Source organism: Clytia hemisphaerica, unplaced genomic scaffold (genome assembly GCF_902728285.1).
Source record: "Clytia hemisphaerica strain Z4C2 unplaced genomic scaffold, Clytia hemisphaerica genome assembly, whole genome shotgun sequence".
Taxonomy (NCBI): Eukaryota; Metazoa; Cnidaria; class Hydrozoa; order Leptothecata; family Clytiidae; genus Clytia; species Clytia hemisphaerica.
Genome location: NW_027104354.1, coordinates 48,444 through 73,082, shown reverse-complemented (window position 1 = coordinate 73,082; position 24,639 = coordinate 48,444). Strand labels below are relative to the sequence as shown.

At 35.7% G+C, this 24,639-nt stretch overlaps 1 protein-coding gene across 1 annotated transcript; it reads left to right on the top strand.

The window, feature by feature from the left end:
- The first annotated feature begins 7,040 nt into the window (after positions 1-7,040).
- Positions 7,041-9,930, top strand: LOC136818133 (uncharacterized). The gene is made up of 5 exons (XM_067074492.1): positions 7,041-7,410; positions 7,723-8,020; positions 9,044-9,322; positions 9,523-9,623; positions 9,861-9,930. Exons 1-5 carry the CDS (start codon positions 7,232-7,234, stop codon positions 9,928-9,930), a joined length of 927 nt encoding a protein of 308 aa, XP_066930593.1. The 5' UTR covers positions 7,041-7,231.
- Positions 9,931-24,639: the final 14,709 nt, after the last annotated feature.

The following is a 24,639-nucleotide window of genomic DNA, read 5'->3' as shown; positions in this document are numbered from 1 at the left end:
CTGGACAAAAGGTTGGTAGACTTCTGCAATATTTGCAAAATACTTCAATATCGATCAAAAACAAGTTCCCAAGAGGCTCTGGGTGCTTTCCAAACCCATCCAAAGCTGTTCAAAGTCTTTGAAAGTCACCCACTGCAGTCTAACCGCAAGGGCAAGCCACAAGGGCTTGATTAACTGGCTTACACCAGTATCAAAACGCTGATTTTTTGCTTGTGGTTCCCTCAAAAGCAATTCAAAAGCAATGCAACGACTTCAAAAGTGTTTTTCTTAACTTCCATCCCCTTTCAGACACATTGAAGAGTCATTTTGCTCTATTTCTCATCATTTTTCACTGAAATTTCATTTGTCTACAACCTTTTGTCCGGCATTGTATCATCACAACTTGTGCTAGTTTTTAAATGTAAATTCCACTTTGTTCATATTTTACATATTTTACATCCATTTGTACATTATATTTAGGATGAGAGTATCGGTAAATATATTCTATATCTATCTATCTATCTATCTATCTATCCACTTGGCCACGCAGGTGTGTGTAAGTGAAGTTAACAATAATTATGATAACACCTTTATTTTGCCATGACTTGTATAATTTTACCCTGTCAAGGTATTGACTTCTTAAAGAAATGATTTTAGATTATTTCCAACATGCAAGAGCCGATTGCACTAAATATATATAACACTCGAAAACTATCATGTTATATTTTTTTGTAATTAAATCTTGGATCAGCAGTTTCGAAACAAACAAAACAAAGCTTGCTATATTTTTATGTAAAATTATTTTTATAAAGAGAAACGCTTCCTAGGATTAAAGTAAAAAAGAGAGAACGGAGAAAACACTTGGTTTCAAAACATACTATTTGAAATATTTTTTTTGATGGATTGTGTGTTTATAAAAAATAAATGATCTGAGATTTCTTAGCTCTTTGTTACCTATCCCTTGACCAAAAACGTTTGTGCGTGGCCTTATAAATGAGCCTCTCACTTTTGTTTTCAGCCTCCCGCCTCCCACTTTCATTTCAGCCTCCCACCTCCCACTTTCGATTTTAGCCTTCCGCCTCCCACTTTCGTTTTCAGCCTCCCGCCTCCCACTTTCGATTTTAGCCTCCCGCCTCCCACTTTCGTTTTCAGCCTCCCGCCTCCCACTTTCGATTTCAGCCTCCCGACTCCCGGCTCCCGGTTCAGCCTCCCGCCTCCCGGCTCCCAGTTTTCCTGTATGCCGAATTTTTAAGTCGGAAAATTGATTCGGGTCAAAGAATGAAAGTTTTCTTTGTAATTTGGCGCCACAAACGAAAATCTTTGGTCTAAGAACTCTCAAACAGCTTTATAAGGAACCCTAAAAAGTTCAGCGTTTTAGAAAAGCTTCACGAATTTTTTTTGCATTTTAGCCTGGCGAAATGCACAGCATTATGCTTATTTTTTTACCGAATTCGAGCCTAGGCTTAAAAACGTTACGCTTATAAAAAAGAGTGTATCTAGCTAGAGGGATCTAGGGATCAGGTGCAGTTATCGGTACCCAAGGTAGCATTCTTTACCAGTAAAAAAGCTGGTAAAGAATGCTACCTAAGAGTGGTTTTTTTCAATTTACTGACCAGATTTCACTAGTAAAGAATGTTACCTAAGAGTCATCTCCTTTCACTGGTAAAGAGTCTTACCTAGGCGATTCCCTTCAATGGTAAAGAATCTTACCTAAGTATCTTGACAATCACTGGTAAAGAATCTTACCTAAGTGTCTTGACGATCACTGGTAAAGAATCTTACCTAAGTATTTTGACTGTCACTGGTAAAGAATCTTACCTAAGTATTTTGACTGTCACTTGCAAAGAATCGTACCTAAGTGTCTTGACGATCACTGGTAAAGAATCTTACCTAAGTATTTTGACGATCACTGGTAAAGAATCTTACTTAAGTGTCTTGACGATCACTGGTAAAGAGTCCTACCTAAGTGTCTTGACGATCCACTGGTAAAGAATTTTACCTAAGTATGTTGACGATCACTGGTAAAGAATCTTACCTAAGTATTTTGACTGTCATTGGTAAAGAATCTTTCTTACCTAAGTATTTTGACTGTCACTGGTAAAGAATCTTACCTAAGTATTTTGACTGTCACTGGTAAAGAATCTTACCTAAGTATTTTTATGGTCACTTGTAAAGAATCTTACCTAAGTGTCTTGACGATCACTGCTAAAGAATCTTACCTAAGTATTTTTATGGTCACTGGTAAAGAATCTTACCTAAGTGTCTTGACGATCACTGGTAAAGAATGTTACCTAAGTATTTTGACTGTCACTGGTAAAGAATCTTACCTAAGTATTTTGACTGTCACTGGTAAAGAATCTTACCTAAGTATTTTGACTGTCACTGGTAAAGAATGTTACCTAAGTATTTTGACTGTTACTTGCAAAGAATCTTACCTAATGTTTTAGAGTATCATGTGTCCTGAGTTGAGGGTAACATACAATACTGTTTAAAGTTGTATTTTTTTCTCGTTTTTTTATTTCACAACATACAGGGTGTCCCTAATAAAAGTATCGAGTTTGAACATGCGATTGAGTAGAAAGTTTTAAGTGTGTATTCACAAAATTGTATTTTAAGCTCTCCCTCTTTTTTCTTTGTCATTACGTAACAATAAAACATACTCTGCCTGTTTACAAATGTAACGAAATTACGATCATGAGAAAAACGCAACAATTAAAACATGTTTGTAAAGAATCGTATGTAAAACTATGAAAATAATAAAAATGGAATGTATGGAACAATAAAAAAGTAAAACGAGGGAATTTGAATTTTTATTAATTTTGATTTTTAAAGACGTACATTTATGCAACAGGGGAATAGTAAAAGGGCTATTGATTAGTTTATACGTTGTAACTACCTTTTGTAATGAGCCTATGTGAGAACGTTCTTATATTTTAGCGATAACACACACACAATCTACAATCAAAGCAATAAAAATACGATTACCTTAAGTGTATTATTTTGGGCTGGTATTTAATTAGGCGGACGGTCAATTTTTAAAAATTTAGTGGCTTTTCAATTAGGCAGATTTAACTGTCAAATCAGTCAAATCCAATTCCCACCACAAAATTAATACACTTAAGGGGTAAAACTCAGAAGATCTTCTTTTGTTACTGAAAGTCATCTACATCTAAAAATCTTTATGTTTTCAAAAGTTTATGTATTGGTTTCGTCTTTTAAAGCCCTCGAAGAATCTCTCACTGAAGCTTAGATTATCTAGTACCCAGAACCGAAGGTTATATTCTGCAAGTACTCCGCCAGCCTGCTCACAACGAATCCCATGCATTGCTCCTAGCCATGTCGAAGCGTGCATCTTTGCCTCCTCGCTGCCTTGGAAGAGTTCGATCGCGTTAGAAAAAGCAACATTTGGTCTGGCATTTAGATTCCCAAGTTCACTGAAAACTATGGTACCTGCTTTGATAGGTAAAACATAGCGGTAGTTCTCATCTTGGTATCTTCCTCTAGTGTTGTGTACGAGACATCCTCGGCCGTTAGAGTTATCCAAGAGGACGAGAATATTGCATCCTTGATCGTTCTTACATTTCTACATAAAGATATATTAATATTGTTATTATTATATTACCCCATCCCAACTGAAAAAAATTGGCCAAAGAACCATCAACGTTTGAAAAAATACCTGAAATGTCAACCCCACGGAAATTCAAGGGGAAGATTTTACATTTAACCCTCTCACACCTCAGTTTTTAACAAGCGAAACGCGATGTCTAAGGAACTTGTCTAATTTCTTTTTGATTTTTGGGTAGTCCTACCTTTTTACAAATAATCTTTTTTCATAACATAATTTACGACAAAAAAATAAAACTACCAAGATATTTCTGTTGCTCACGTAATTCAAAATGGCGGATATTAAAAAATATAAGAATTCAAGAATTCTGACATTACAGAATTGCTTCAAATTTAGATATATTCGAGCCTTTTGTATTTTGAACAAATACTAAAAATTCAAGTAAAAACTGTGCCCCAGTCAAAAGTGACGACCTTTTTCGTCCGAACCGTTATTCTGCATAAAATCTCCCTGCTTTGATTCATCAATGCTAAAAAAGTCAACTTGTGTCATGACATTTTATCTAACTTCCTATTTTCAAAGATTTAAAGCGACTAAAGCGCTATAAAAGCCCGGGGGGACACTGGGTTTGCGGACTGACGGTATGTGCGGGCCAAAAATTGGCTTTTAAAATTGCACCCTTACAGTGCAGCAAAAATCAGTGAAAATCGTACCCTTAGAGTGCATTTTCCCCCGAATTTTCGATCCTTTAGGTACAAAAAATGGTCAAAATTCTAGGATTTTTGGTATTTTGATAAAAGGTGAGGAGGCTGCTATCACCCCACCTATAGATTACCAATCGGTTTAAATAGCTTAGATAATTTTGAAAGAATATTTGACAGTATTACTTCAAGATAGAAATAAGAAAATCATACCCTAAGCTCCATTACTTTGACCTGTACACCAGGACCACCTGCTTCGACTGGAAAGTCTTCTAAAAAACCTTGACACTGCTCGCGGAATGCTTTCATCATTTGGCTAGCGGATGGTTTTGATAATGCTAAGTCCTCTTTGATCTCCTAAACAAATAGGTTTATATATAGAGTCCGCATGGTATTCTTCATCAAAGTAGATCCTGATTAATCCGCGCACGAAACGCAGGGTTACGATTATTGCTCTAAACGCCGTGGTCCGTGGTTAGTTATCTTTTTTCAACATTGAGAAAAACACGAAGGTGGGAAGTATTCAGGAACAAAATATTTGAACTTACTCCCAAACTCATTTGCCGAGCCCATCTATCAATTCCTTTAATCCACTTCGAAGTCGAGATATTTGATTTTTCAAAAAATGATCCAGATTTAATGGTGGACTTGCTCGTACATCGTGGACATCGCCTTAAATTGATTTATTACAAAAAATTTAACTCTTGAAACACTGATCTCACTTCTTCTTGAAGTTTGAAATGGGACTATTTATTGGTGTACTTTACATACCGTAAGAGCGCGTCACTTCTGGATTTCAAAACCTAAAATTTCAAACCTTCAACAGGATTGAGAATAAGAGTCAATCATCAGTCAGCGTACGAATAAAAATTAGTAGTTTTTGGTTTTGTAATATGAATCTCAAGAGGATAAAAATTTAGCCATAAAAAAATCGCTGACTGCCAAGAGCCAATAGATTCGCTAGATTTTCTTTCCTCAACCACTCTTCTGTTCCAAAACTTCTGTTTTAAGGAATAAAAAAATTAATTACCAAATTTTTTTCTCAAGCAGTAAAACCATACGGACATCCTCCTCGTGTTTACGGCGATTGTTACATGTTTTGGTCTGTGCAAAGACCCCAAGATCCATCAACTCTCGTGCTAAAATTTCTTCTTCGTCGCAGATGCCTAGAACTTGCTCAAAATTCATGTTGAATCGGGTCACCGTTGAATCGATCTTATTCGACGCTGATTTAATAATGAATACTTTCACGTACAAAGAGCACAATTTTTGGTGGATTCTAGACATAAATTATGTCTAGACATTTTTGTAACAGCGAGTCTACGTAAAAGACAGCCCTGTTTCTATTTTTCATGAGATTTTCCTCGCAAACTGTCAATCTTTTGAATATTCCCTGTGTCTACTTTTTGGCACGGGGGAGGGGTGACTGCATGTGCGTATTATGTTTTTCAGGCTTCTGAAAGTGCAGCACTGTAAGAACTAAGAAGGGTCGATAAGAAAATAGGTGCCCTGTAAGGGTATAAAATTATGAAAAGAAAGGGAGCGTGCGAAATAAATCAGCAAAAAACTAAAGATTTCGAATATTCAAACCTGAAATTTAGATTGAAGCTTCTAATTTGGCCTTTATTGGGTCATTATTGAAGTGTCCAAATAGTTCATAATAGCTATAAATAGCTCAAAAATAGACCATGAAATTCGACGTGTAATAAAAGTGTGATAATTTTAGATTTTATTTATGGTGGGGTAACAAAATTTTGATTTGGATCAAAGTTTTATCGAGTGATGAAATGTCGGAAATTTTTATAATGGATGAAAATTTCATTACCGCCTCAAATTTTTTGTCACTCACTCCAAACATCTTTTTTCGAGGAGAGGTTCTCCTCAACCAGTATAAATGAAACGAGTGTAAATCAAAGGACATTTTCCTTGCCATCAGCCATCAAAATTCTCGATTTTAACGGTAAGGTTTATAAGGGATTAGTAATATTTTTATCGTAATAAATTTTTTAGCATAATTTCGGTTTTTTGTGAGGGCTTTTGAAAGTATGTTGAAAAAGGAAACTGGTGGGAGCAAATTTCATAAGGTTAGCAACTTTTTTAAATTCGCGAAGCCTCCTGCTCGCAAATGTTTGTAAATGAAAGATAATTGTGTTTTGAACAAGGAGAAATGACGTGGACATGTAAGTCACGATTTTGTATCAGGGGGGGGGAGGTTTGGGGTTAGAATTTGCCGGAAATTTGGCCGTCGAAATAGTCTTCTGGCCGGCGGAGTAGTCTCGACCCACGGAAAATTAGTCGTTGGAATACATCTGGTCGAAACTTGATTTTTTGGCCATTTTCATCAATGACATTCTTATAAATATAAAGTGTATTCTTCTATAAAAAAAGCGGGTACAGATTCATGTAAAATTCTTTTCTTGATTTGCATGAAGAAAATGGCATACCGGATAAATGGGATGGGGGAGCCCGGGAACCTAAAGTGTAAAGTGGGAACCTAAACGACTACCTGAAAAGTGGGATGGGGGAACCCGGGAACCTAAAGTGGGAACCTAAATGACTACCTGAAAAGTCATTTAGGTTCCCACTTTAGGTTCCCGGGTTCCCCCATCCCACTTTTCAGGTAGTCATTTAGGTTCCCACTTTAGGTTCCCGGGTTCCCCCATCCCACTTATCCGGTATGCCGAAGAAAATAAGTTGAAATGACTCGAAAGCTACATAAATCAGGGCCTATGGGAGGGGTTTCAACAATGCTTTCTTTCTTTCTATTTATTTGGTAACTATAGAAAACCAGTCAAAACAACTTTAATATTCTCAAAGTTGTTTATTAGAATATGAACGATATAAATAAACAAAGCCAATGGCCTTTTTATGTTTAATATCTAAAAGCGCTCATATTAGGCTGATACATCTCTGAACGGTTTCGTTTGTAAATAAAAGAAAGACCGAAAAAAAGTTCACTATTGCTGGAGTTTGTTGCAGAGACAGGATGGCTGCACAAAATCGCAACTTTATGCAAAGATGGGGAGCCTTATTGTATGGAGGAACCAAGATTCAGATCATTCATTTTATGCAGGCCCATGGTTTACTTGCGGTTAATAAAATGTGCATTTGTAACGGTCAAATGCACCTGAACGCCTGCCAAGCAAGTCCTGATGGTTACAGATGGTATGGCACTTTCTGTATTGACGATTAGATTTCATCGATATTTTCTACCTTGTCTAGTTGACACGGGGTCTCTCGAAAACAATAATGTTTTTTACCAATCTCGTTTGTTCTGAGCTTAACTTGTTGGCCGAACGTCCGAAATAATATGCCCAGTAATCAACCGCACACCTAATTCTCGTGAGTCAGAGGAGCGTTCTTCTGTCATAGTCTACTCTTTCACTACATCGAAGTGCAGAATTAAATAATCAAGGTTTTATTAACATTTCCCGATCTGAATCTTGTAACACCTTTCCCCTTTCTTGGTATTTTTAGGAGATGTACGCGGCCATGCAGAAGGACCCTGACCGTTAGGTCAGGTACAGTTTTTGAATCATGGAGAAGATTTCCCTTGGAAGATCTTTTTAAAGCCATCTACCTCTGGGCCAATAAGCTTAATGTGACCGAAATTCAGAGATTGACCGGTTTGCCCAAGAAGGCTGTTATCAAAATGGGACAGATTCTTCGACAAGTATGCAGAAACAGTCTTGGTAGAAATCCAATAAGGTTGGGAGGAGGTGGGTTTAATTTTGTGGTCCAAGTGGATGAGACACAAGCCCATCATCGTCAAAGGGTAAAGATTTTTTTAAGCTTCATACAATATGACCAGTAGCGGCCTGGCTTAAATTTCTTGGTGGTGCAAACTATGAAATTGGCGCCCCTGGTATTTTTGTCCTTATTTGGGCTTATTTGCGCCCTCCATCATTAAGTGAAAATATTAAACTATCTCAACTTTTTCTCCTTATCAGTACACAAAATTCCAAACATTAAACATTACTACTTTCTCTTGGACTGGAGACAATTGGATTATCTTTGTAACGCGAGATGGTCTTACTTTACTCTCCATTAAAGATCAATGGCTGAGAGAGGCCCCAAAAATTCAGAAGTTGGGAGGAAGGGTTCCTTGTAATTTTGGCACCGATGGCAACAATTTTGATGTAAAAAAGGTCAAACAGCCTAAAAGATCTTCTAAAACGGAGAAAGTTAGTCAGTATAAGACCACAAAAACCACAGCGAGAATTAACAAGTTTTAATCATTTTGGCAATCTCTCATTTTTGGGGTGACCATTCTCTTTAACTCCTAGTGGATACACAACACTTCTCTTACTTGTGATTCAATATTGATAGAAGTTTTTTAAAAATTCAAGAGAAAGGATGTGAGAGGGTAAAATAAAGCGCCGCATGCGAAAAAAATTAACATTGTACTCATAGAAGGCGCTGTAAACGTGCCGAAGGGCGCCAAATTGCCTAAATAAACATGAACACAATTTTGACGCCCCCTTGAAAAGCTCTTTTGGCACCCTGCACCCCCTGCACCCCCTGCCAGGCCGCCACTGAATATGACGTAAGATTTTATCGATGAATCTAGCTTCGGTTTTCAGGAAACAAAACTTTATCAGTCTTACGCTCCCCTGGATTTTTCTCAAAAAGTTTTCATAGGCTTACTTTATTCAGCTTCATTATTTTGAAAGGCTTTAAAGTCAGTATGTTCTTGTCGGCTTCACAACATTGACGATAAGGCTGTTTTGAACTTTTTTAGGTTTTAGATCTCAGGGCTTCAATATCTGATTAATTTGACCTTTATACTTAATTTAAGGCTGGTCGAGGAAGACGTGCACAGGCTCCAGTTTGGGTTTTCGGCCTCGTAGATACGAGATTTCAGCCAAGTAAGGGATACATGGAAATTGTTGCAAGACGAGACCGCGCAACCCTTACTGCAGTCATAAATCGTGTCCTGCAACCAAACAGTGTAGTTCATTGTGATGAGTGGAGGGGCTACATTAGACTTCCTCAATTTGTTCCGAATTGCGTGCACCACGGAACTGTAAACCACACAGTAAATTTCGTCGATCCAAGAACTGGCGTCCACACACAAGTAAGCTCACACTTCTGAAACCTTTTCATTGGGTTGTTAACATGCTTTCTATCCATTTTTTAATCTCACACAGTGAGAGTTAAAGACATTGAAGAAGATGAAGGTAATTTCGAAATACTCTGCTTCTTTACCTAGTAATAATTCACCTAGCCTAAGGTTCGTTTCATAAAGCTAAAAACATTTTTATCTCTATTTTTAAGCATGTTGAAAGTTATTGGAACAAGTTCAAATTGAAACTTAAAGAGATGAAAGGAGTGTTAAGAATGAATTTGCAGAGCTACATTGATGAATTTTTATGGAGGTAAGCTTTTATAATTCGATCGGAAAAACGATTGTTAATCTCTCGGTAATTATCTGAAAATTAGAAATTGAAAGGCATTACTCAAAAGGTGACAAAACTTGTGCGGAAATTCTTGATGAATTTGAAATTTTTGCAAAGAAAACTTCCTTCAGGATTGGAAAAAACCTGTTGTAAAAACACCTAAACAGCAAAGAAGGCTCAGTTCTTTAACAAACAATTCTACAATTTCAATTTCAGGGATTGGATTGGGCTGGCAGATCCACTGGGAAACTTAATTCTTGATATCAACATGGATTACCCTCAATAATTCATCTCATTTCAAATTTGCAGGTCATTATATTGAACGGAGAAAAGCACGATGTTAAACCTTGTATATAATTACATTTCTTTTGTTAAAGATTTATTATCCAAAGCAAAAACCACGTGTCTTTTTTATGATTATAAAATGGACTTGCAAACTTTTGTCACATTATATTGTTCTTACCAATGACCTTCCAAGCACTTAGGGGTCACCTATTTAGTACGTGTGCAATGATTGGGAAGGGGGTTCAGCAAAACATACATCCTTATTATTCAAATGTAGACATTTCAATCGTGCTATGAGTACAAGGGGGAGGGAATTCTTACTTTATGAATAATGAACCTATAAGTGAATTTCTTTAACTGTGATTCTCAATGGCCTCAAGATACCTTGGCAATATTATTTACCAGTGACCATAAAAAAAACTTAGGTAACATTCTTTACCAGTGATAGTCAAGACACTTAGGTAAGATTCTTTACCAGTGATCGTCAAGACACTTAGGTACGATTCTTTACCAGTGATCGTTAAGATACTTAGGTAAGATTCTTTACCAGTGACCATAAAAATACTTAGGTAACATTCTTTACCAGTGACCATAAAAATACTTAGGTAACATTCTTTACCAGTGACCATAAAAATACTTAGGTACGATTCTTTACCAGTGACCATAAAAATACTTAGGTAACATTCTTTACCAGTGACCATAAAAATACTTAGGTACGATTCTTTACAAGTGATCCTAAAAATACTTAGGTAACATTCTTTACCAGTGACCATAAAAATACTTAGGTAACATTCTTTACCAGTGATCGTCAAGACACTTAGGTACGATTCTTTACCAGTGATCGTCAAGATACTTAGGTAAGATTCTTTACCAGTGATCGTCAAAATACTTAGGTAAGATTCTTTACCAGTGACAGTCAAAATACTTAGGTAATATTCTTTACCAGTGACAGTCAAAATACTTAGGTAAGATTCTTTACCAGTGACCATAAAAATACTTAGGTAACATTCTTTACCAGTGACCATAAAAATGCTTAGGTACGATTCTTTACCAGTGACCATAAAAATACTTAGGTAACATTCTTTACCAGTGACCATAAAAATACTTAGGTACGATTCTTTACCAGTGCAGGGAATCGCCTAGGTAAGACTCTTTACCAGTGAAAGGAGATGACTCTTAGGTAACATTCTTTACTAGTGAAATCTGGTCAGTAAATTGAAAAAAACCACTCTTAGGTAGCATTCTTTACCAGCTTTTTTACTGGTAAAGAATGCTACCTTGGGTACCGATAACTGCACCTGATCCGGATCTAGTACGTTATAGAAAGTTCTATCTATCAGCTCTTCACTAAGTACTTAAAACTGTACTACCACTCGTCATTCCCAAGTAAACACAACCAACGTACTTCAGCAAATGCAAATAATTGCAATGGTGTGAAGAAAAATCCCACTTGCTCTTTAACAACCAGACACATTAACGAACGGGTAATATTTTTTTTTAACATATGAATTTCAGGATTCGAGCCACACTAGTTAAGTTTTCTGGCCTTCATTTTTTCATTTGCATTTGCCCAGGTTTCATGGTCCTCTCACTGTGCTCTCGTTCGCTCTCATTTTTCACTCGCACGTTTGTACTCAGGCTTTTAATTTTTGGGGCCTAGGGACGAGTTTTTCGCCAAAACGAGGCTAAAACGTTGGGGCAGGCTGGAGACTTCAAAAATGGTCCGATTTGGCTGAAATTTTTGCACACTTGATCCTTTGCAAATCCCTGGGGGTAGTTTTTTCATTTTTCCAAAATTTTGATTTTTGGGGCCTGGGGACCGAGTTTTTCGCCAAAACGAGGCTAAAACTTTGGGGCAGGCTGGAGACTTCAAAAATGGTCCGTTTGGGCTGAAATTTTGCACACTTGATCCTTTTGCAAATCCCTGGGGGTGTTTTTCATTTTTTCAAAATTTTGATTTTTGGAGCCTTGGGACGAGTTTTTCGCCAAAACGAGGCTAAAACTTTGGGGCAGACTGGAGACTTTAAAAATGGTTCGATTGGGCTGAAATTTTGCACACTTGATCCTTGGGCAAATCCCTGGGGATGTTTTTATCATTATTTTCAAAATTTAATTTTTGGGGCCTGGGACGGGTTTTTCGCCAAAACGAGGCTAAAACTTTAGGGCAGGCTGGAGACTTCAAAAATGGTCCGATTGGACTGAAATTTTTCACACTTGATCCTTGGGCAAATCCCTGGGGGTGGTTTTTTTCATTTTTTCAAAATTTTAATTTTTGGGGCATGGGGACGAGTTTTTTCGCCAAACGAGGCTAAAACCCAAAATGCTATAATTTTTCTTAAGCTATTAAGTTTACAATTGGGCCTACGAATGATTCAAAGATACTGAAGTTGAGCCAGTGTGGTTAGCACGTTCGACAGTTCATTATATGCCACATTATGCTTAGAGCTGTTAAATTGATTTACTTAAAGCGAGACAATAATTTCACAGCTGTTTTAAAACGCATGCGTAAATATTTTGTTTTTTACTACAACGATTTTGATAGTAAAGTAAGTACTGCCTCGAATTGAAATTACATGGCCTTTTAAACAAAACAAACGATGTAAGTAGCTTTTTAAGAGGTAATGTTCACTCGACCATTTTACTCCACTTTATAATTTCGTCTACCTGCTCTATTCTTGCCCTAATTTATCAGAGACAAATCCATATCACAGGGTGTAAAGTTATAAGCCATCAACCTTGCCCTTCTACGACTAAACGAGAAAAATGGACAAAGTAAAAATTCTTTTCTTAGTGAACACTACAGAAGGTTCTTTCTCCGATGATTTTGTCGGAAATAAGCGATCGCCAACAGTGTGTTTGAAACACGCTGACCTAGTAATACTTTTTCTGGAGTATTTTTTACTGTAATGAATTGTTTAACAAGAAGCCCGTTGGGCGTGAAGGCCCAGCAAAGTGAAATTTTTGCGCGTGATTTTCGCGAATTTCGGAATTTCTAAAAATCCAAAAAATGTTTAACAGATTTCAAATTTCCCCCCAGGAAAAGGGATGGCCAAAGGATTTAAAATTTTTTTACTGCGTCGAACAAAACACAATGAAAAATAAGTCCAAAAGGATAATTCTCCCTTTCTTCATTTCTTAGAACAGGGAAACGAAGCATCATGGAAAAAGTTCCAATCTTGTTCAAATTTACACATGAGCTGCATTTTAGTCTCCATTGCCATACACGTTTTTTTTATAAGAACAAACTATAAGTAGATAGAATATGATAGTTCTGGCACAGCATGCTCAAAGTGAGTGACTCAAGGTGTGAAAAACAACTCATGGTGTGAAAAACGACTCAATGTGTGAAAAACGACTCAATGTGTGAAAACGACTCAATGTGTGAAAAATGACTCAATGCGTGAAAAACGACTCAATGTGTGAGAAATAATGCTGAAAATGTGCTCCCACAAACCTAACTTAAGCTATGGGTAAATATTCTGTCTTTTTCATTAACGAGAAAAATGAGCTTCGTTCGAGTTTGCTCTAAGATCTGGAATACTTGGTTCACTACTAGAGGATTTCTTTACTCCCTTGGATTTATATTTTTTACGCTATCTCTCTGTTAAACAATGGCAACACCAAATCAAAAAAGAAGTTTATCCTGTTCAGATGCTCCAAAGAAGAAACGGTGTTTCAAGAGCAGAATTTCAAGGTGGAAGAATGACCGAACCATAAATTTCAATGTCGAAAACTACTTTGATCAAGAAGAGGAATTCTTTATCATAACTCAAAAACTTAGTGGGCAACATACCAACTCGATCATTTTCTCTCCTGACAAAGCTAATCTTCTCATCGCTAATGTCACTGGTTATCTTTTGGAATGGAAACGAAAGAAGTTCAAAAATGAAATGCAAAACGTGTTTTTTAAGATCATGCGAGAAAAAGTCTTGCAAGTGCGGCGAGAAATGTGCGAAGGATGTTTGGAGGACTACCCAAGTCAACTTCATCACTACTGTCTCACAACGGAGACTAAGCAATTTGTAGAAGATGCATTTTCGAATCTCCTTAAAGTGGTCGATGAAGAGGAAGCCAACGAAATTTGCAACAAGACGCTACAGATGAATGGTGAAATCAAATATTCCAAACAAGAACTCTTAGTTGATGAACAATGGGTCAGAAATTTGAAACAATTAATTTTAAAATATTTAAATTGTTAAATTATTTTATTACTCATAATATACCGTTACATAAAATAAATAAATAAAGCTAATGAAATAATCAAATTGTTGTCTTTACATATGTATTGATCTCTTATAGAAAAATGAATGCCATCAATATAATAAATCAGCGTGTTAAGATAATCCACCTGTTCGATTTTCTTTTGTTGGGTACATTTCTTCACACTTTTGCTTTCTTTGATTGAATTGGGACCAGTCTCTTTTTATCTTTGTAGTGAGCGTGATGGTACATTGAGTACATCTTCGCTTTTAACTTGATAATACTCTCATTCAGCAAAGCCTTAAAAGTAACTCACTTTTTTTAGTCTTACTTACATTAAGGCAGTTGAGCTTGACGAAAGCCTCAAATAACTTCAATAAAATACCTTGAAGACTTTCAAAAAGCGGACTTTCCCAAATTCATTCTTTATAATTAAAAATAAGACATCATTGTTTTCTTTAATCACGATTACTGATGAGGTCATTTTGTTATTACAATACTCCATTCCATTTATATTTATACATTTCTTCTAGCTTTTTGTTAGTGCTAACATCCTTATCCTGTTACTTTTATTCTTAAACAACGTATCTGAAACTTAAAGCATCATATATATTATCATGATGTTTCAGTAACCCTACCTTACGCTAAATACTTGACCTCGGGTAAAATGATTGACCCAAAGAATAAAAGAAATAAAATACAAGTATTATCTAATCAGAGAGCAATATATTCAGAGCTTTAATGAAAATACAAGTGTCCATTACAGAGATCGTTTCGTTTCATTCTTTCATTTCATCATTTGAAAATTGAATTATTTGTCGATGAATCAAAAACCGACGTTTTTCAATAGCAAAATCCAATGCTTCCTCAAAGTCCATATCTTCTTCGTCTCTAACTCTTTGCAAAGTTTGCATGATGGCTTTATGAGTCATATTCTTTTTCATTGCCCGGAGAAAAAGGATCTTGTATTTATAAATTTCATTAATTGATAAACCAGTCTCTTCGCATTCGTTGAACATGGTCTCCCAGATATTTATTGTTTCTTCATCACCTTGAGATTGTTCACTGTCATCAGAATCTTCATCATTGGACATCGACTCACTGTCTGGATGATCCTCATCTTCTTCATCTTCAGATTCTTCAGGGTGGGCTTTTGCAACATGGCGATTGTAGTTGCTTTTTGTGGAAAAGGTCTTTTCGCAATCGTCACATTCATACATCGTCGCCCTTGGTTTTAAACATTATGAAGAAATGGAATCTTTTCTTGCCAATTTATAGGCCAAATGCAAGAGGAATCCGATATAGGGTTTCTCTTTAGGATCTTGGATTCTTGCTCTTCAATTGAATACGCTCGTGTCTTTTTTTTTCTTTTCTTTACAATCGATTTTTGACTAAGCTAGCTTGATCTTATTCTACATTTCCTATCTATTTTATTAATCATTTTGGGACTATCACCTAATCTTTGTTTGGGATTACCTAATCCCTATTAAAGATTACCTAATCCCTCTTTGGGATTACCTAGTCTAAGGGAATCCTTTTTGAGATCACCTAATCCATGTTTAAGATTACCTAATCTTTAATTGGGATTATATTGAATCCATGATAATATGTTTTGGAGATCACCTAATCCCTGTTTAAGATTACCTAATCCTTCACTTAATCTCTCTTTGGGATTACCTAATCTCTCTTTGGGATTACCTAATCTCTGTTTGGGATTACCTAATCTCTGTTTGGGTTTACCTAATTCAAGCTAATCCTTATCTCAGATCACCTAACCCTATTATAAGATCACCTAATCCCTCTTTGTAATTACCGGATTCAAGTAAATCTTTTAGAGATTAGCGAATCTCTTTATTACATTACCTAATCCCTCTTTGGGACCAACTAATCCTCATTTGAGATTATATAATCCCTAAGTTTTTTTCTTCCAATTCACATCATTAACTGAAATCGCTGGGCGGGGAACGCCTCCGGCGTTCCCTGTACTTCCACTTACCAGAGGTTTTCCTTTTTGTTAAAAAGGAACGCCGAAGGCGTTCCCCGCCCAGCGATTTCAGTTAATGATGTGAATTGGAAGAAAAAAACTTAGGGATTATATAATCTCAAATGAGGATTAGTTGGTCCCAAAGAGGGATTAGGTAATGTAATAAAGAGATTCGCTAATCTCTAAAAGATTTACTTGAATCCGGTAATTACAAAGAGGGATTAGGTGATCTTATAATAGGGTTAGGTGATCTGAGATAAGGATTAGCTTGAATTAGGTAAACCCAAACAGAGATTAGGTAATCCCAAACAGAGATTAGGTAATCCCAAAGAGAGATTAGGTAATCCCAAAGAGAGATTAAGTGAAGGATTAGGTAATCTTAAACAGGGATTAGGTGATCTCCAAAACATATTATCATGGATTCAGTATAATCCCAATTAAAGATTAGGTAATCTTAAACATGGATTAGGTGATCTCAAAAAGGATTCCCTTAGACTAGGTAATCCCAAAGAGGGATTAGGTAATCTTTAATAGGGATTAGGTAATCCCAAACAAAGATTAGGTGATAGTCCCAAAATGATTAATAAAATAGATTAGGAAATGTAGAATAAGATCAAGCTAGCTTAGTCAAAAATCGATTGTAAAGAAAAGAAAAAAAAAGACACGAGCGTATTCAATTGAAGAGCAAGAATCCAAGATCCTAAAGAGAAACCCTATATCGGATTCCTCTTGCATTTGGCCTATAAATTGGCAAGAAAAGATTCCATTTCTTCATAATGTTTAAAACCAAGGGCGACGATGTATGAATGTGACGATTGCGAAAAGACCTTTTCCACAAAAAGCAACTACAATCGCCATGTTGCAAAAGCCCACCCTGAAGAATCTGAAGATGAAGAAGATGAGGATCATCCAGACAGTGAGTCGATGTCCAATGATGAAGATTCTGATGACAGTGAACAATCTCAAGGTGATGAAGAAACAATAAATATCTGGGAGACCATGTTCAACGAATGCGAAGAGACTGGTTTATCAATTAATGAAATTTATAAATACAAGATCCTTTTTCTCCGGGCAATGAAAAAGAATATGACTCATAAAGCCATCATGCAAACTTTGCAAAGAGTTAGAGACGAAGAAGATATGGACTTTGAGGAAGCATTGGATTTTGCTATTGAAAAACGTCGGTTTTTGATTCATCGACAAATAATTCAATTTTCAAATGATGAAATGAAAGAATGAAACGAAACGATCTCTGTAATGGACACTTGTATTTTCATTAAAGCTCTGAATATATTGCTCTCTGATTAGATAATACTTGTATTTTATTTCTTTTATTCTTTGGGTCAATCATTTTACCCGAGGTCAAGTATTTAGCGTAAGGTAGGGTTACTGAAACATCATGATAATATATATGATGCTTTAAGTTTCAGATACGTTGTTTAAGAATAAAAGTAACAGGATAAGGATGTTAGCACTAACAAAAAGCTAGAAGAAATGTATAAATATAAATGAAATGGAGTATTGTAATAACAAAATGACCTCATCAGTAATCGTGATTAAAGAAAACAATGATGTCTTATTTTTAATTATAAAGAATGAATTTGGGAAGTCCGCTTTTTGAAAGTCTTCAAGGTATTTTATTGAAGTTATTTGAGGCTTTCGTCAAGCTCAACTGCCTTAATGTAAGTAAGACTAAAAAAAGTGAGTTACTTTTAAGGCTTTGCTGAATGAGAGTATTATCAAGTTAAAAGCGAAGATGTACTCAATGTACCATCACGCTCACTACAAAGATAAAAAGAGACTGGTCCCAATTCAATCAAAGAAAGCAAAAGTTGTGAAGAAATGTACCCAACAAAAGAAAATCGAACAGGTGGATTATCTTAACACGCTGATTTATTATATTGATGGCATTCATTTTTCTATAAGAGATCAATACATATGTAAAGACAACAATTTGATTATTTCATTAGCTTTATTTATTTATTTTATGTAACGGTATATTATGAGTAATAAAATAATTTAACAATTTAAATATTTTAAAATTAATTGTTTCAAATTTCTGACCCATTGTTCATCAACTAAGAGTTCTTGTTTGGAATATTTGATTTCACCATTCATCTGTAGCGTCTTGTTGCAAATTTCGTTGGCTTCCTCTTCATCGACCACTTTAAGGAGATTCGAAAATGCATCTTCTACAAATTGCTTAGTCTCCGTTGTGAGACAGTAGTGATGAAGTTGACTTGGGTAGTCCTCCAAACATCCTTCGCACATTTCTCGCCGCACTTGCAAGACTTTTTCTCGCATGATCTTAAAAAACACGTTTTGCATTTCATTTTTGAACTTCTTTCGTTTCCATTCCAAAAGATAACCAGTGACATTAGCGATGAGAAGATTAGCTTTGTCAGGAGAGAAAATGATCGAGTTGGTATGTTGCCCACTAAGTTTTTGAGTTATGATAAAGAATTCCTCTTCTTGATCAAAGTAGTTTTCGACATTGAAATTTATGGTTCGGTCATTCTTCCACCTTGAAATTCTGCTCTTGAAACACCGTTTCTTCTTTGGAGCATCTGAACAGGATAAACTTCTTTTTTGATTTGGTGTTGCCATTGTTTAACAGAGAGATAGCGTAAAAAATATAAATCCAAGGGAGTAAAGAAATCCTCTAGTAGTGAACCAAGTATTCCAGATCTTAGAGCAAACTCGAACGAAGCTCATTTTTCTCGTTAATGAAAAAGACAGAATATTTACCCATAGCTTAAGTTAGGTTTGTGGGAGCACATTTTCAGCATTATTTTCTCACACATTGAGTCGTTTTTCACGCATTGAGTCATTTTTCACACATTGAGTCGTTTTCACACATTGAGTCGTTTTTCACACATTGAGTCGTTTTTCACACCATGAGTTGTTTTTCACACCTTGAGTCACTCACTTTGAGCATGCTGTGCCAGAACTATCATATTCTATCTACTACTATATAAGAACATAAGGCTTCGAGGCCCAAAAATTTAAGAACATTCTAAGAACATTCTAAGGCTTTGGAGAAAAACATGCATTTTCTTAAGAAATTACATCAAAATGCTCAAAAAATGCTGAAAATAAGAACATTTTAAGAACATTTTTAGGCTTCAAATCCAAAAAACTAAGAACATCCGAAGACTTCGAAAATTTTCGACGTTCTTATAAAAAAAACGTGTAATCCATTAATAATCGGTATTTGAAATAATTCTGTGTTGCGAGTTTGAAAAATCAAACCACCAATTCGTTAAACGAGACAGATCTAGAAACAACCATTTTCACATGTAGCATCATGGAAAAAGTTCCAATCTTGTTCAAATTTACACAAGTGCTGCATTTTAGTCTCCATTGCCATAATCCATTAATAATCGGTATATATATTTGAAATAATTCTGTGTTGCGAGTTTAAAAATCAAACCACCAATTCTTTAAACGAGACAGATCTAGAAACAACCATTTTCACACGTAGCATCATGGAAAAAGTTCCAATCTTGTTCAAATTTACACATGAGCTGCATTTTAGTCTCCATTGCCATATTCCATTTTAAATCGGTATATATTTGAAATAATTCTATGTGGGCTGGTCTAAAAAGCAGGGTAGCCAATGGGGTAGCCAATTGGGCTAGGTTATGGGGTACCTCTTTTTGCCTAAACTTTTGAAATCTGAAACCTGTTTTCATGTGGAAATAACTATTACAACATCTTGTTAATGATTCCTTGTAATAAAATTTAAGATTCCTTTCGAACTTCAGCCACAATAGCCTTTTTTCCAAAGGTACTGAAACTTGTTACTTCTCAAGAGACCTGGCGCCATTTTGTCTTCCATCTTGGCTTCGTTTGAAAATTTACAGACCCGAATAAAAAATATATACAGAACAGTTTTTAATATTTTAGATTTAGATTTTATTTATGTTTTTAATTGTTATTTCCGTGAAGCTGTAATTCGATGATAATAGCTTGGAATCGCCTTTGGGCCATATGATCTCTAATCTTGTCATATCTTAACAATCCTTTGTTATTGAATCTATTGTTTAATTTAAATCATGTTTAGATGTTTCAAACAATTAATTCCTTCCAAATTTTTAAATATGGCAGCTTATAATAGGTACAAAAGGTCTTTCGAAATAGCTCTATTATAATGAAGCTCTATTTCTTACTCCTCGTGCATTAGCACGTGGTAATTTATATCTTTGTTTATCTTTGGAATCATACATGATCAATCTAAGTATCAATCAGATTCAGGCTCCCTGGTCAGTAAAATGTGGTTCTGTGCATTCATTTTCGGTATTTCTATTCTGGTCTGTAAAATATTTAGGTACCCCACAACCTAGCCCAATTGGCTACCCCAATTGGCTACCCTGCTTTTTAGACCAACCCATTCTATGTCGTGTTTGAAAAATCAAGCCACCAATCGTTAAACGAGACAGATCCAGAAATTACCATTTTCACACGTAGCATCATGGAAAAGTTCCAATCTTGTTCCAATTTACACATTAACTCCATTTTAGTGTCCATTAAAAAAGTTCCAGAATCAGTTTACTTGAAATAATTCTGTGTCGAGTACGTTGTCGAGTTTGAAAAATCATGCCACGTTGTTTAACAGCGACAGATCCAGAAGCAACAGTGTGTCTTATTTAAATTTACACATTTCAGTTTATTTATTTCTATATTAGAAGCCATTATTTCCTAAAAATAAAGTCTTTTTGAAAACAAGAAACTTAAAATGACAGTGATTTAAGGTTGAATTTTCAGCCCTAAAGCTTTATGAGAACTTGAGCAAAAACTATAAGATATGACAGAATGTTGAAAAAGGTCTACAAAGAAAAATCACTAAAAGGTTTCTTTGGTTTGAAAAGTCTCTAAAGCAAAGAAAATGTTCAAGAAAGTATGAATCAACACGAATCAATTTCCTCGCTTCGACCGCCATCTTGTTTTGTTTGAAAACATTTGTTGTTAAGGAGCGCGAAATCAGAAAATATATCTTTTTTAGCCAGTACCCGACTTTAGCAAGCTTTTCCCTGTCCAGGTAGCCCGGGGTCCACTTAAAGCTTTTTTATGGACTTTTTGGCGCTGATAAGTGGCCCGGTAGTATATGGTAATATGCTTTTGCCTAGGCGGACTGTAAAACAGTCCGCCAGATTTTAGTTGTTTTTGGAAGGTAAAAACAGTATGAAGCAATATTTTTATTTGAGAATAAGGGATTACAAATCTGTTAATCGTGTTTGTTTCTCATTTTTGATTATATCATTCAACTCCAAGTAGTTTTATTGTTATCTTGATTTTTAATTTTTTTTTTCAAAATGGCGACCTCGCCAAATGCTCCTAGTCTACTTCACTGGACTCAGCGTCATAAAAAATTATCAAAAAGCAAAGTTCAGCCAGAAGTAGACTCTAGTCTACTGTCCAGGCGGCAAAAAGTGTGGTACTGGTATTAAGCGCCGTTTCTACCAAAACGGACAGACAGAAGGAAACACGGAAAAAAAAATAGTGAGACAGACTCTCATTAAAGGCCCACTTGTAAGAGGCCAAAATGGAAGCAGAACCAAACTTGAAGCAGCTAGTAATCGCCTCGATGAATTCTATTGTATTTAACAATAGAAGTTATTTACACGCACTTGAAGTGAGAAATTATTATGAAAGATCAAATAACGATTCAGGGGGTAATCATATATTTCTTAAAAATCAGAAATGAGACTAATATACTTTTTATAAGAACTTACAGTGAGCGTAAGTTTTGTGGATTGAAGAGAGAAGTTTAAGTCTTTTATGCAATGTAAAGGCGTTATGTAATTAAAGATTCGGATTTAGGTTCTGCTTCCAGTTTGGTTTAGGTTTTGAATATCACGGAACCAAGATGGAAGCACTTGTGAAAACATTAAGAAAATTAAAACAATATTTTCATTTCGAAGTGTTTTGGGAGTCTAACGGTCTAATTCTTCTTTAGAAAGGTATTCCGAATTGCGATTTAGATCTGCTTCAATTTTGGTTCTGCTATATTCAACACCCGAACCAAAATGGAAGCAGATTCTAGATAAGAATCTGGAAACTGTTTTAGGGAGATATTGAGATCCACCTACTTTGAAATAAAAATAAAGGAGTTAATAAAACATAAAACCAGTTTTCCTTATGTTTTTACAACTGCTTCCATTTTGGTTCTGCTACATTCAACACCTGGGCCAAAACGGAAGCAGATTCTAAATCTGAGATTTAGGAAGATCCAAAACACTTCAAAGAAGATTAAATGTTACTGCTAGTGCTTCAATCTTGGTTCCATGATATTTTTTTAAAACCTAAACCAGAATGGAGGAAGAACCTAAATCTACTTGGGAATATCTTTCAGGAAAATTCTGACATCAGAGAACACATTGAAACGAAAATAAGTGAATCTCTATTGCCTAGAATCAATTTTCTTTAAGATTTGTCCGAGTTTTACCGGTGCTTCCATTTTGGTTCTGTTGCTGTATTAACCAAGCAGATTAGCTGTAACAGTTCTTATAAAAAGATAAGATTTTCAACAGCTGATCTTCCGGCATTGTTAAAGTTACGTAAAGTTAGGAACATCTTTTTTAAATAGGCGGCGTCTTTTATTAATAAGTTAAAACCTTAAACAAGATCATAAAAAAGAGAAAGAGAAAAATGAATGTTTAAAACATAACCCCCCGTTCTATTCATCTTGCTTCGACTTTGGTTCTGCTTCCATTTTGGCCTCTTACACCACTCGCTAGCGCTGGGCAATAAGACTCCAAATTTTGAGTTTGTGTATAATAAAAATGTCTGGAAACCTGGAAACGTTTTGACCAATTTGGGTTAGAAAATTAAACTTTGGTGGGCGATGTAACGTCGATAAATTCTTTCGTCGGCCAATTTAGATTCGTCTAGATTTATGTTTTTGCAAAGATTTCAGCCCCGGGGAGTACTAGGGTTGGTGAATGAGGGGTATGTGCTGACGGGACCTCCGAAAACCGACCCTTAGAGAGACCAAATTTTAGTGAAAAAGTGACCCTTAGAGAGACTTTTTCGAAAAATTTTCTCTGATTTTCAAAAATTTCCTACCCTTAGTGAGACTTTTTTGTAATTTTTTCTCTGAAAATCAAATTTTTTTTCTAAAAATCGTGATTTTTCCCACCCTTAGAGAGACTACTTTGAAATTTCCTGATTTTTGTAACCCTTCTAAGTACCCCCCCCGGGATTTCAGCATCACCATGAAATACTCTCGGGTACCTAATTAGCACCCCTTGCTTCATTAATTTAATCCAATTTTTGGGAAAGTGTTTGGAAAGTTGCTTCTTCTGCCCTTATTCTGCTGTATTAGCCTCCTTTTCAAAAATTTTGCACCCCGGACATTTTTATTTCAACCCTTATCAAGTTTTGAGAGTTATTCTACCCACCCCGCTTATTCCAAGCCGGGTATTAGATACCCGAGAGTATTATACAAAGTCTAGTTAACGTAGTTTATTATACAGTATATGGTCCCCAAAACGCCATTAAAATGAGGATTCTGACCTGTAGATTTATCAGAATTTCACGATTTTTGTGAAATTTAGTAGAAATGTAGTAGAGATGTTAAAGTTTTGCGTGCAGCAAAGAGTTTTGTAAAACCTCTCTTCCTCTAGCCTGTTAGACGAAAACTGCTTTTTTATCGCGATAAAACAAAGAAACAATTTGGTTTGTGGGAAGGTACTGGCTACTCTTCCTCCAGATTTGAGAGAAACTTTAGATTTAATCGACGTTTTGGGGACCACATACTGTATCTTTTTCTTTAAAGAAACAAAATCAAATGAAAAAATATGTCACGGAATTATGAAAAACGGGGATTTCCAGGATTTTTCCAGTAAATCTTTTTTCAGGAAGCTGTTTACAACTCATTGATGGTATTACTGTTTCGCATTTAAAGGAGTAATTCCCCTTATCAGGGAAAAAAATGTCGGGGGAAAGTGACGAAAATTTTGAGGGGGTGACGAAATTTTCCCCCGACGAATTGTCAATTTGGTCGGAGAAAGTGAAGAATTTGAAATTTTGGTCGGGGAAAAGTGACAAAAATGCCTCTAGGTGACGAAATTTTTTCTCGACTAAATAAAACTCCGACATTTTTTCCCCGATAAGGTATAATGAAGTTATATGCACTGAAGAAAATACAAACTAGTGCGACTAACCATGACAATCTGTAACAAAAACCAAAAACTCAATATACATTTTGGAAGAAATAAAAAAAGTACAAAACAAAATTAATGCACAAGACACAAAAGGAAGTGATAAGCTGAAGACCGAAGTCTGAGATCAGGTGCGGTACCTTGAGTAAGCATCTCTTACCACTCTAGAGCCGCACCTGTCAGCTTAACAATATGAAATAAATTAAAATAAAGGAACAAAGACCATACATTTCTAAGTACTTTTAGGTTCCAAATAAACACCCCCTGCTTGTTAATTTTTCGAAAATTTTCAACCTCCCGGACCTTATTAGGACCCCCCATTTATTGATTTTTAAGTAAATTTGTCAGTTGTCAAAGAGAA